The sequence below is a fragment of the Cynoglossus semilaevis genome, chromosome 11 (assembly GCF_000523025.1).
Source record: "Cynoglossus semilaevis isolate Cse_v1.0 chromosome 11, Cse_v1.0, whole genome shotgun sequence".
Lineage (NCBI taxonomy): Eukaryota > Metazoa > Chordata > Actinopteri > Pleuronectiformes > Cynoglossidae > Cynoglossus > Cynoglossus semilaevis.
In genome coordinates, this window is record NC_024317.1 from 19,829,993 (window position 1) to 19,843,885 (window position 13,893).

The 13,893-nt window shown below is 40.6% G+C and overlaps 1 protein-coding gene and 1 non-coding gene across 2 annotated transcripts in view; both read left to right on the forward strand.

Moving 5' to 3' along the window:
• The window catches only part of ahcy (adenosylhomocysteinase), an 11,146-nt gene extending 4,560 nt beyond the window's left edge, over nucleotides 1–6,586 (forward strand). Inside the window, 9 exon segments of the mRNA XM_008321190.3 lie at nucleotides 259–334; nucleotides 558–710; nucleotides 2,532–2,644; nucleotides 4,338–4,545; nucleotides 4,632–4,719; nucleotides 4,831–4,990; nucleotides 5,060–5,167; nucleotides 5,274–5,345; nucleotides 6,205–6,586. Of these exon segments, the coding sequence (XP_008319412.1) occupies nucleotides 259–334; nucleotides 558–710; nucleotides 2,532–2,644; nucleotides 4,338–4,545; nucleotides 4,632–4,719; nucleotides 4,831–4,990; nucleotides 5,060–5,167; nucleotides 5,274–5,345; nucleotides 6,205–6,336 (1,110 nt within the window). The 3' untranslated portion in view covers nucleotides 6,337–6,586.
• LOC112487798 (small nucleolar RNA SNORA17) lies at nucleotides 1,924–2,060 on the forward strand. The gene has a single exon (XR_003051223.1). It is a non-coding gene; the product is annotated as a small nucleolar RNA SNORA17 (small nucleolar RNA).
• Nucleotides 6,587–13,893: the final 7,307 nt, after the last annotated feature.

The following is a 13,893-nucleotide window of genomic DNA, read 5'->3' on the forward strand; positions in this document are numbered from 1 at the left end:
TGTCACCACCCACATACAGTCTGTAGTATGACAGGCGTCAGCTCAAAGCATGGAGTGTTAGTATTAGAGAGTACTGCAGTACCCATTTGGTTGTGACTGTCTGAATGATTCTTTCATCACCCACACCCCATTATTGTACACAATAAAATACATTTAGAATAAATATAAGAAATACACCAGTGCACAAGTGTCAAACTGACCTCGAACCCTCAAACTGTTCTCCTTCCCCAACTCTCTCTCCTCACTCTCCACCCTCAGGTCCAGTGGTCCAGCTGTAACATCTTCTCCACCCAGGATCATGCTGCTTCTGCCATCGCCAAGGCTGGCATTCCAGGTAACACTAGAGAAGCACATAATTGGTAAAAGATTAAAAAAAAAAAAAAAATCACTTTTTATTCTCAAGTCAAGCTCAGACTAGCACTGAAAACTACAGGTATTAGTACTAAAGGGTAACTCCTGTATTTTCACTATATGTAGCCTGTAGTTGCAGTTCATGTCCAGCAGGTGGTGATATGGTGACCTTTAGAATTGACGTGTGTGTCTGTCTGTCTCTGTAGTGTACGCATGGAAGGGTGAGACGGACGAAGAGTATGTGTGGTGCATTGAACAGACCATTTACTTCAAGGACGGTCAGCCCCTCAACATGATCCTGGATGATGGTGGAGACCTCACCAACCTGGTCCACCAGAAATACCCCAAGCTGTTGGCAGGTCAGCACACTCACTCACATACATAGCCCTGTGAAAATATACTTTTTATAGCTGATGACCAAATGGACAAATGTCTGAAGGAGACACGTGTCGTTTTCATGAGGTGAACTTTGTCCTCAGTAGGCTTGTGCAAAATCATATAGCGTGCGATTAAACGTCAGATAAACTGTTCCCGGGAAATATTTTCCATTTTGTGACTATTATGATTAGTGCCATGTTATTAGGGTTGCCATCTGTCCCTTTAAAAAAAAAAAAAAAAAAAAAAATCTCCCCCTGATCTAAAAAGGACACACTTTGTCCCATAATACCACGAGAATAAAAAAAAAAATAGCCTGTAAATTTGCCAATGGAAATAATGAATAACAGAGTTGGCATATCGCATTGCTAAAGATGGGCTGCTGCTGCGCCACCTTGTGGAAAAGGATGGTTTCCAACAACTAATGAGAACAGTAGACCCAGAGATACAGATTGTCTGGAAAACATTTCTTACTTATGTTCATACCTGTAATGAATGAGGAAACAAGGGAGAGGTAAGAACAAACCTCGTCTTCAGTTTTTCAGAGTTGCGCAAACACGCATGTTTGTAATATTTCAGCGAGTGAGAACATGACATTCCAGTCGCAGCTTAATTTACAGGCACGAACTTGAAATAATCACTTTTGTGATTTTTTTTTTTTTTTTTTTCTGAACCTGTTTGGTGCAACAATAGTCATCAATAAACTTTTAATTGTTTACACATTTCAAACACGTAGTCACTAATCACATCTCAACTATTTTAACCAATTACGAGAAAGAGGTTACGTTGACTGCTTGATTTGTAAGTATTAATTTAGAACACGAGGTAAGTGATTTAGAGTCAAACATGAAAGTGCTATTGTGAGTCTATTCCAGTGTTTCCCAACTTTTTTTTGAGCCATTTGACACGTACGTATATCATCAGAAAAATAAATGACCTCATAATTGACTAAAAATCTTGTCCTGTTTAGTTGAAGACGACGCCGATATACTGGCAGGAATTGAAGAAAGACGCAAAGATCTTCTTTAAAAGTTGATCTTTGTTTTCATCTGCTGCCACTGAGCGGAAGAAATATTTTATTGGTTTCCCTTTATGCTTTGCAAAGAAAAATTACATATTAATTGTTATTGGCAATATATCATACATTTGTTGCCAATATCAATCAAGTCCATTCATGTTGGTGTCATTTGCTCAACTACTGCCCCTCGAGGCGTTGCAGTCCAACTGTTGAGTGTTGCAGCTGTGTCATGAGGGGCAGAGAGAGAGAGCGGTGGTGGTCTGCACTGAGACTCTGACGACACCGAGGGCTCGGAGTGATTTTGTCACCACCCACATACAGTCTGTAGTATGACAGGCGTCAGCTCCAAGCATGGAGTGTTAGTATTAGAGAGTAATGCAGTACCCATTTGGTCGTGACTGTCTGAATGATGAAGAGTCTGTAGTATGACAGGCATCAGGTCGGAGCAGGGAGTGTTAGTATTAGAGAGTAATGCAGTACCCATTTGGTCGTGACTGTCTGAATGATGAAGAGTCTGTAGTATGACAGGCATCAGGTCGGAGCAGGGAGTGTTAGTATTAGAGAGTAATGCAGTACCCATTTGGTCGTGACTGTCTGAATGATGAAGAGTCTGTAGTATGACAGGCGTCAGCTCAAAGCATGGAGTGTTAGTATTAGAGAGTAATGCAGTACCCATTTGGTCGTGACTGTCTGAATGATGAAGAGTCTGTAGTATGACAGGCATCAGGTCGGAGCATGGAGTGAATGTTCTTAGTTCCAGGTTAACGCCGTTTCCTCGTGTCCTCAGGTATCCGCGGTCTGTCGGAGGAGACCACCACGGGTGTCCACAACCTGTACAAGATGATGAAGAAGGGAGAGCTGAAGGTTCCCGCCATCAACGTCAACGACTCCGTCACCAAGGTAACAGTGCTGACATCCTGGAGGGAAGAGAACGATTTATTCGTTTATTTTTTTTTATCCTCATCGGTGAAGAACAGCAGAAGTATTTTTAGCCTTTAAAGTTTGATCAGCACGGCAGTTGACTGAACTGAACCAACCGATCAGTACTAGGGATGTACAGTGTATATCTCTATATAGCTGTTCTAGTTTCGCTCCCTCAGTACATCGCAGAATTTTTTTTTTATTCCGATCTCGCAAAATTTCCGCTCCATCGTGGGAAAAAAAAGTCCCCCCAAAACAACCTAAAAGACATTATGAAAAATTATACATATATCACTGGTAGCTTTGTTTACCTAGACGTGGTTGTACGCAGCGTACTATTGGCTAATGCAATGCGTACTCGGTGTACTATTGGCTGATTCAACATGCTCTTCTGTTACTCGCGCAACTATCGCGATAGGAGAGGGATCACTGTAATGATAAATTGTACATTTAAGCGTAAGGAGTAGGCTGCGTTATCTCAAAGTCACTGGTCGTACCATGAGACTACACATTCTAGTACAATAGGAGGCGCTATGCACCTAAAACCGTTGGTTGTGACCCGCTATTAAACGAAGACAGGTCCCTAGGTAGACTAAGGGACATTCAGGTGTTGAAACAGAATGTCGGTCCCAAGTCCGGTCACAGCAGAAGTCCCTCCCCGGCTCTAGGATCAGCCAGTGTGGACTGCTGCTGCTAAATGCTGCCGGCTCACAGGGGCGATGGTGGAGGGCTGGTAAAGATGGCGGCGCTCTGTGAGGATGGGAGATATGGCTTAAAGTATGGGCAGCAGAGCGATGACAGAGTCACCGTGTTGCACGTCAAACTGACCGAGACGGCGCTGAAAGCCATAGAGAGCTACCAGAATGGTCGGGTGAGTTAAAGTACCTCTAAATTTGGTGTAAATTGCAAAACATTTGTAAAAAAGTCCTGTAGTCACACCGTCTAAAGTGAGCTGTAGGAGCTCAACTGCCACGCACTGCTAACGCTATAAAAGTTAGCTCAGCTATCGACGAGGCGACGTCCAGCTGTTTATATTTTAATAATACTTTTGTGACAATGAATTTAAGAATGTGGGGAACATAAAAGAGGTTCAGGACAAGTTTTTAGTTTTGGTTCTATCAACTGACAGTAGTGAGTAAACCTTTTAAAGCTGCAGATGTAAGTTAGACACTAAGGTTAGCCAGCGTTAGCACTGAGACACTGGCTGCTGTTCTAGACAAGACATTCTTGTCTTGTTATTGTCAAACTTTAGCCGATTTAGAAAAGAAGTACTTTCAGACAACTAATCTAAATTTACAAATCACGTAACATAATTAAAGTTGATTTCGACGAGCTTGTATGTTGATGTCTGTTAGACATTAAACGGGACAAGTTCGGGCAATTTTTAGTGAAACAAGTTATTATCGTGGGAAGACCTTCCACAGACACCGTGTTTTACAGTGTTTCTGTAAAGAGAGGAACTCTTTCCAGTCAAGACTTTTTTTCATCTTTAAAATATTGACAGTTAGCAGGGTAAATAAGACCAGACCAGTTTCCCTTTAATACGAGTAGATAAATTATGTTTCTGTGTAGAAATTTGCATTTTTTTTTTTTCTATTCCGTTATTTAAGATAACAATTTTATGACGTAAAAAGAATCTTTTTGACCAACTGTTTGTCTCGTCTTTCTGAAGAGTAAGTTCGACAACCTGTACGGCTGCAGGGAGAGTCTGATTGACGGCATCAAACGAGCCACCGACGTCATGATTGCCGGTAAGGTGGCAGTGGTGGCTGGTTACGGTGACGTGGGTAAAGGCTGCGTCCAGGCTCTGCGCGGCTTCGGCGCCCGCGTCATCGTCACAGAGGTCGACCCCATCAACGCCCTGCAGGCCGCCATGGAGGGTAGGTGGTGTCTTAGGTCTGGTCTGAAAGAGACGGTAGAACAAAAATGTTCTGCGTGTGACCACCTGACCTCTGCTCTGTCCCAGGTTATGAGGTCACAACCATGGAAGAGGCCTGTAAGGAAGGAAACATCTTTGTCACCACCACTGGCTGCAAGGACATCATCATGGGACAGTAAGTCACTGGACTGGACCGGACCGGTCCATACCGGATCTGAATGAACTTCTGTGTCTGACTATGCTTTTTTTTTTTTTTTTTTCTCTCCAAACTCGATGTCTCTCTTAGGCACTTTGAACAGATGAAGGACGACTCCATTGTCTGTAACATCGGTCACTTTGACTGTGAGATCGACATGAGCTGGCTGAACGAGAACGCTGCTGCCAAGGTCAACATCAAACCTCAGGTAATGGACCTCTGATCCTGGTTGCACCGCAGTGATTTCTCTGTTCTCACTCATTGAATTCTGACCTTGGATTCTCCCCCTCCTCCTCCTCCTCCTCCTCCTCCTCCTCAGCTGAAAAACAACCGCCACATCATCATCCTGGCCGAGGGCAGACTGGTCAACCTGGGCTGTGCCATGGGCCACCCATCCTTCGTCATGAGCAACTCCTTCACCAACCAGGTCAGAACTGGGCTGTTTAAAAAATTTTTTTTTTTTTTAAATAAAATAAAAACTCAGTCTGGCTTCTGTCCCCCTGACATTTGTGGCTCTCTCTTCTCTCCTGTAGGTGTTGGCTCAGATTGAGTTGTGGACAAACACTGATAAATATCCTGTCGGTGTTTACTTCTTACCCAAAAAGGTCAGTTTTTTTTGTCCTTCTTTTTCATGTTACACAGACAATTTAAGGTTTAATATATAAAATATGGCTTTATATTTAATGTAACAGCCATGAAGAAGTGTTGTCTTGAGGACAAACATGATGTTTCCGGTCAGTCTGAGCTGAGTCTTCATCAGTGAGTTAGTCCTGGAAAAGAAGTGCTCCTTTATTATGTAATATACTACACATAACAAAAGAGCTCTGGGGGAATAAACAAAGGTACTGCTGCTGTTACGGTGCAATGACTGTAACAAACCACAAGGTGTCATGAGAAACTCTCCCCCATACTCTAATGTATTTGGTACCTGGACAATGTCCTGCACTGTGAATTTTTTTTTTTTTTGTGATTTGTTACAACTACTAAGCTAACAATTTAAACAAAACCCTCAATATATCGTCATGCCTACAGTATCGCAATATATCGAATGTTAGCTCCTGTATTGCGATATGTATTTTTTTTTTTTTTTTTTTGAGATTTGTTACAACTACTAAGCTGACAATTTAAACAAAACCCTCAATATATCGTCATGCCTACAGTATCGCAATATATCGAATGTTAGCCCACTGTATTGCGATATGTATTGTTTCGCCAGATTTTTTTGCTGATGCACACCCCTATTACCTAGTCATGTGATTCATCCTGATTGGATTTTTTATTTTTTTTTATTTTTTATTACTTTTTAATTCTTTGAAAATATAATGGACAGACTATTGAAGTCCACTAAGACTAGTGGACCTCACTGTGGGTCCCGCCCCGTTATTTGAGAACTACTGACTTAGACCAAAAGATGTTGAGTTTATGCTTCAACAGAAAAACTGACTGTGTTTGTTCCCCTCTCAGTTGGATGAAGAAGTCGCAGCGGCGCATCTGGACAAACTGGGGGTGAAGTTGACCAAGCTGACAGAGAACCAGGCGCAGTACCTGGGTCTGCCTGTAGATGGGCCCTTCAAACCAGACCATTACCGCTACTAAGTTCATAGACTTCACTGTGAAGGAGGAAGTGTGGTGGGGGTGGGAGAGGGGGGTCCTGTTGGTGCAGCCCGCTGTCTTCGTCCAGATGAATCTCTGGACAAACATCTGAGGCCACATCAGTACCTGAATCCAGTATTTTCTACTTGACTGCTGTTGAACCAAATGATGGATGGAAAAAAAAAATAAAATAAAATAAAAATAACATTCAGAAATAAAATCAGCCAAAAAATCAGCTGTCTGCAAAAAAAAATATACCTGGAGTTAGTGCAGTTGTTGTCGTTGTTCAGAGAAGTCTTAACGGTTCAGATCTCTTGCCTTTTTATAGATGAGATAATATTTTCAGTTTGGACGATTCCCAGTCAATTCATGTCACGTTTTCCTCCGCCATCAAACTTCTCAGATCGGTTTGAACCACATCCTGCTGCTGTATCCATGTGTGTCAGTAGATTCCCTCTGCTTGGGAATCGAACGCTCATCCTTCATGACTCTGATTCTCTCTCTCTTTCCTTTTTTTTTTTATCTTTGGTCCTGAGAAAAGGAAAAGTCTTAATTGAAATTTTTCGGTGGCCTTCGATGTTTTAAATCACTCTGTGATTCTGCTCTTTGTTAGCACTTAAGACACAAACTGTACCGGGTCTGTTCAGACGCTGAACTGGGACTGTTCAGGGTCAGTACTGGTACGGTTGACCAGACTGACTACTGACCAGCCCTGATTGGCCAGAAGAATCACTGAATCTCTCATCAGAAATGTGGCTTTTTTTTGTCTGACTTTCTTTGATGATAATTGAGTTCTGGTTCTGCTGGAATCCAAATAGATGTTGTTTTGAACAGTTGTCCGATGTTAAAATTCAGGTTGTTGTTGGAGTAGTGATTATGCGGTGTCAGAATGACAAGGGAAAAAAATAAAAAATAATATTTAGATTCTGGACAAGGGAAAAAAATAAAAAATAATATGTAGATTCTGGTCGTTTTTTTTTTTAATTTTTTTAAATTTTTTATTTATTTTAAACCAGTGGAACATGTGGTCCAGTGTGATTTTCTGGACTGAATATTCCTGGTACTGGTGGTACTGGGTGTACACTGGGAGTGTGTGTGTTAAATCATGGGCACATATTTTCTTCGTCTGAACAGTAGGTGGCGGCATATCTTCGCTAATCTCTAGGTCGGCCTGTCTGGGGGGGAAAAAAAAAAAAAAATCACAGATGCATAGGTTTGATTTTTGGTAGTCGCGCTTTCACGTTGTCCATATGTGGCGCTGTGACGTCATTGTTCCCGGTGGATTTCCTGTTGTCATGTGAAAACATAAGTTACAGAGGTAAAAATCGAACTGACGCAATTGTTACGTAACCGATATCTGCTGGTGATCGGTTCCTGTTCCTTGCGTCTTTTCTTTGTTTTTTTTTTGGTTTTTTTGCTCTTTGATCTAGTCACATGAGGAGGTCGGACTTCATCTCTGATAGTGACTACTATCACATATGTTACAGCGGCTTCCTCCTCAAATCCATCTATTTACACCACTTTTTTGCTCACCTGCCTTGACTCACATATGAACTGAAGTGACACTTCAGTCCTAATCCATAGGGTTCAATATGTCTGTCCACTCTTTGCAGCTATACCCGCTTCTGGGAATGCTGTCCACAAAGTTTAGGAGAGTCTTTATGGGGAATTTTTGACCATTCTTCTAGAAGCGCATTTGCGATTCCACAAAGTTTAGGAGAGTCTTTATGGTAATGTTTGACCATTCTTCCTGAAGCGCATTTGCGATGTCGCACACTGATGTTGGACGAGAAGGCCTGGCTCTCAGTCTCTGCTCTAATTCATCCCAAAGGTGTTCTATCGGGTTGAGGTCAGGACAGTCAAGTTCATCCACATCTGACTCTGTCATCCATGTCTTTATGGACCCTTTGTTTGTGCACAGTCATGTTGGAAGAGGAAGGGGTCACTCAGTGGTAACTCGGCAGCTGGTGGTGGACTCGAACCTGAAACCTTCAGTACCTAATCTGTTTCCTTAACCAGCAAGCCACTACTGCCCGGTCTTGAAGTCTGTCATTAGGGAGAAAAAGGACATGACTTAATGTTAGGTTTGTTTCTACTTTCCTTAACAATCAGTCAGTTTAATGAGCTGGATTTCCACCACACTACTAACTACACTGCTGTCCTTCACTACTGTCCTAACCCTTTTTCTTCGTGCTTAAAGATCCAGTCATGAATTCTTACTGAGCGCTATTATTATACTACTATTATATTTTTATATATTATATATTATGTTTTCATCTGACAGCTCAGGAGAGAGAGTTCTCTGTGGCTGTAGAAACTCTGGCTCAGACTGAACAGGCTCTTAAAAAGCTGAACACGCTCGAGTCTAACGCACAGGTCAGTTTACACCAGTGTTTGCTTTGATTCTTAGTCTCAGTCGTTGTCTTTATTTCAGTTGTAACTAATTAAGTAATAGGTATTTTATTCAATGGAACTGTTTTATTTTTTTTGTTTAGTTTGAGCTGCCAAAATATCAAACATTATTTGACTGAACTTGTAATTTAATATTTATAAAACTCTAGCATTTTACTGAACATTATTTCTATTTCTATTCTATTCTATTCTATTGTATTCTATTCTATTCTATTCTATTATATTGTATATTATATTATATATAGTACCATGGAGTCTCAGACCTGGATCCATCCTCCAAAAATGCTACCAACCAGTCAATGAAATCAATTTTTTTTTTGTCCATATCCAGGACTATACATGAGAAACATGGCGATTCAGTTCATGGTTGCCTCGTTTGTTGTTTTAGTTTAGGGTGGAGGTCCATGGAGGTTTGTTTCATGTATTTATTTTTCCTATGGATGGCTTATTTTTACACATTTTTTTTTACCCGCATATCAGGAATTCTCTGGGGCGAGGGACAACTAATGGCCCGACGGGAGCCGTTTCCTTTTGTTTTGTTGGGCTGGGAAAATAAATACCCCCCCGCCCCCTTCCTCTATAAAAGTCCAAGGAGTTCAAAAACAGACTACACGTTGACCTGTGGTTTTCATTAAACGATTTCATGAAAAGCTCACCTCAGCCGTTGTAGATTTAAAATGATGATCGGAGAGAACACTAAAAACACTAAAAAAAACAACAAAAAAAAACAGGTTTGTTTTCTACAGGTGTTTCAGTCCAGTCTCGGTCCAGAACGGTTTTGGTCACCTTTGAACCTCCTGTGTTGGACCATGCGCCTGTGTAGCGGTCGTTTAGTCTCTCCAATGTACAGGTCCACATTGTCCAGCTTGTTCCTTGGCGTCTTGTCTTTGGGATGAACCCGTTTTTGTCTCAGGGTGTTGCCAGGTTTGAAACGTACGGGGACCTCCTTTAGTTTTTCCGAAACTCCAAACTCCGACGTTCCCTTTTCCTGTTGCCCTCCCTGTTTTTGGGCCTCTTTTTGTTAGTTTTGTTTGTTAAGAAGGCCCATCTGGAGCCATCGAAAGTAAAAAACTGTTTTTTGTCATATTTATTCATGTTGAAGTATCTTAATTAATCATGCTTAATGATTAATCTGATTATTATTATACTCTGTGATTGATCAAATTCTTTTTTGTTTTTGTTTTATTGTTTGACCGCCGTCAAATTTACAGATGGGATTTGAACCCTAAGATTAGTAGTAGCCTGGAAAACATCCGCGACTCAGTGAAATCCCTGATTCACAGAAATGAATTCTTTACAAAACCGTCACCTGCTCACAGTAGATCAAAACCAGCCGGAGCGGTAAAATAATAGGACAAGACGAATCATGAAGTACTTTAATGTTAATCCGATCTCCTTTGCAGCAAAGTACTCGTAGATTTTTTTTTTTTTAAAAACTGTCTCCAGAGAAGCAGGATAAAAAGCTTCACTCTCCAGGATCTTTTTTTTTTAAAGCTTCACTCTCCAGGATCTTTTTTTAAAAAAATCTTGACTAATTAGTTTCCGCAGCGGTGAAGGATCACAGCCCACGAAGCTTCGCAAGCTGGTTGTTTGAAGCGATCGCACGAGTGAACGCAAACCGCACGCGTTGACGAGTACGTGTGCTCGCAAACTGTACGCGTACACGTATGAGCACGCCTGTGCTGTGACCAGGCTGGGATGACCTGGTTGACCCCAAAAATCTGGTCTACAACGCGTTCCCAGGAAATAGTAAATTGATAGGTTAGTGTTGGTAGTATTAGTAGGTATATAGTATATATATGTAAATATATATAAATATATACTGAACAGTGGATGTTAATAGATTAGTAGGTTAGTAGTAGTAAATAGATATCTGGTCTACAACGCGTTCCCAGGAAACTCGGATAATTGAGTTAGGAAAGGAGACTTTCCTAACTCAATTATCCGAGTTTCCTGCCACCTGAGAACTTCTGCTCCCAGATGTGGAACGTTCTCACTCGGTTTTGTTAGAACATCTGGTGACAACCACCATGAAATGTTGCCCTGGTCTCTCCTCAAGGGTCGGAGCAGGTGTTTTTTAGTCCCCGACTCGAGTGATGTAGAACGTCTCTTCTACGTTTCTATCAAAATTGTAAAACGCATTCTATACTCGTAACATTACAGTTATGAATTTAATCGAATTCAATTTTTCTTGTCTTGATCTTGTGTCTTCACGATACCAACTTTCTGGTATCGGTACTAGTAACAAAGTGTGTTCGATATGTTTCAGTGCTTTTCAATACTTAAAATAAAAACAATATAGAGTAATAAATACTTGGCTTTTATAAAAATATTTTCATTAGCTATAACCTTAGTAGGACTAAGCTACAACTCATATATTAACGCATTTTACGCGTTAATTTAAAACATAACATTTCTTTGCATTTTTTTGGTATGTTTTAACTATATATATATATTTTTTTTTTTCAGTTTTCAGTTTCACTGAATGCACTTTTTTTTATATATATATATGGGTAAATATACAGGTGGTTGGTTACCTGTTGTTTCTTAAACTCTGGAATGGACTGGAATGGGATGTACAAATTATACGATAAAAATAGAATCGTATATATTTCAATTTTGACCTTAATTGAAATATATACCGTAAGATTTGGAATATACGTGCATTGATGCAAGTTGCGGGCTATTTTTACGTGTCTCAAAGTGGGAAATCAAGGTTGTTGTTGTTGTTTTTTTTTGTTGTTATTGCTATTTGTTAAAGGTGGATTCTTTCTTGAACTCACAACTGGTGCAGGGACCCAACATCGATCATGACTGCGGAAGAAGTACGGACTAGAATACGGCGCCGAAGGTTAGGGAGGTATCAAAATACTCCAGTGAATTTGTCTTGTTAGTGGTGTCACGCTTCGGCGAACTCAGCTGTCTGCAGCCAGCTCAGGTTGTCGACATAATCAAGGCAGTCTGGGAGGCATTCCAACCGCTCGTAAAGTTCTCCAGTCCTCCAGCTGCTTGTCCACGCCGTGGACATAATGATACAAGAACAACTGGCTTCCATTAGGAAGGTTTTGTGCACGGACCACTCAGTCGGTGCAGACGTCCTTCTGCTGCACGGGCGACCACGTGGTTTCTAGCTTCCAAGGGCTACTTTTAAAAACGATTGACATCGTGTAGTTATTAGTCACGTGAACAGAAAAATGGCGAAAGGTACTGAACTCCTTTCATTTAAAAATCTCTTCAGAAAGTCGAGTCGACCCCGAACCCCGAAATATTTGCAACTACTCGGAAGTTGGACTTTCTCATCTCTCAAGGTATCGCCAGTGTTAAATGCAGAAAAGAATTGACTTAAAAATGACTTAAAGGTGTTTCCAAACCAAAGGTTATGTCACGTAAATACCAGAAGTACACACTAAATAGTACACTACTTTTAAATTGAGTATAGAATTTGACTTTATGTATACTTTATTTTTGCAATATATTCAGACATCATGTCTATAATTGCATGAACCTCATGGTATATTGCAGTTCATATGGTGAGACAGAGACTTATTATTAGCAGGTTTGAATCCTGCCCTTGAGCTTGAGGTGCTGCTGAAAAGCATCCACGGCTCCACAGGGATGAATGACGTGAAGAGTGTAATTTTGTTGTGTTTACTGTATATGTGCAGTGACCAGAATGGCTTCTCCTGTCGCACCGTGTCTTACCAGTAGAGGGCGCCAATGACAGAGAGACGTTGCCTCTGGGCCAAAGCGCCATGACTGAGAACTTACACAGACATGTTTTTCCATTGTTATTAGCACTAATAAGGGAGTTTTTTTTTCTCCGTTATTTCTTATGGAAAAACGTGATTCGAGATACGAGCACCTCCGTCCTGGAACGGATTATGGTCGTATCTCGAAGTTCCATTGTACATCTCTGTAAACCGTGGTTTGTCTAAATGTTTTCAGACACAGAATTAGCATTCCGGAATAATAGTAAATTCTAAAAAGAAGACACATGTAAGAGCAAAAAGACTTTGTAATGAACATTTAACATTGAAAGAAAGAAAAAGTAAAAAAAATAAATAAAAAATTGAAACATCTGCAAACCGAGTAAAAAATGACATAAGGCTTGAAATGTGGGATAAAAAAAAAACCGAGTAAAAAATGACATAAGGCTTGCAATGTGGGATAAAAAAAAACAAACAAACAAAAAAACGTGATTTTTATTTCATTTTCTTTTTATTTAATTTCATTAAAGGTTAAATAGGTGAAGCTATGATGGACGGCGGTTTTCGGATCACCTTCCTAATTGCATAATTGTTGAGCCAAAGAGGTCAGAGGTCATTACTGGATAATGTTTCTCCCAATCGACCCTTTGTCTCTTTGGCTCCAAGAACCTGGGAGATGTCAGGTCCCAGTGTTGGAGGATTCATTTATTTTCCTTCTCCGTTGTTGTGAAAGGGTTCTCAGCGGTCGTTATCTGAGGAAATCACTGAACTGGAAAAAGCCGATGTTTACTGGAGCCAATTCCCGCTGTCAGGATTTGAAAGCCAGGAGCTGTGGCCTCCACTCACAAAGATGACCTTTTTAGATGCCCGTTGCAAGAGGCCAACTAAGAAAAGGTTAAAGTCTGTTTGGCTAATTCACCTTTGTCTCTCGAAAACCTTTCTCCATAATTCTTAGAGCAGATGCATTTCTAAGATTTAAGAGTCGTCTCCTCCCTGTTTCTCAGTAACAGAATCCAGTACTGCCTGGTCCTGTTAGACCAGTCCAAGTACTGTAATGTTTGGGGCCTGTTGGCCTCAGGTGGACCACAGCTGAAAACGATTTGTGACCCACCGAGTTAGAAACTGGCAGAGAATGTAAAAACACAGAACTGGTTACATTTCAAACTGCTGTACTTCTGCTCTTTATCAAATGTTTCTTCATTTGTTTTTGTTGTAAATATTTCCTTGTCTGTTTTGCTTTCACCTTTACTGACTCATTTACCTTTTATTTGGATACCTAACTGATTAATTACAGTAGATGTTTTTCCTTATTAATGACTATATTGCATTTTAAAGTTCAAATATATTTTTGATGACGACTGAATCAGTGAATAGACATCTAGGTGGAGATGAAGAAAAAAACATTTTTCTGCCGTTTACATTTACAGATTGGTTCAACTCT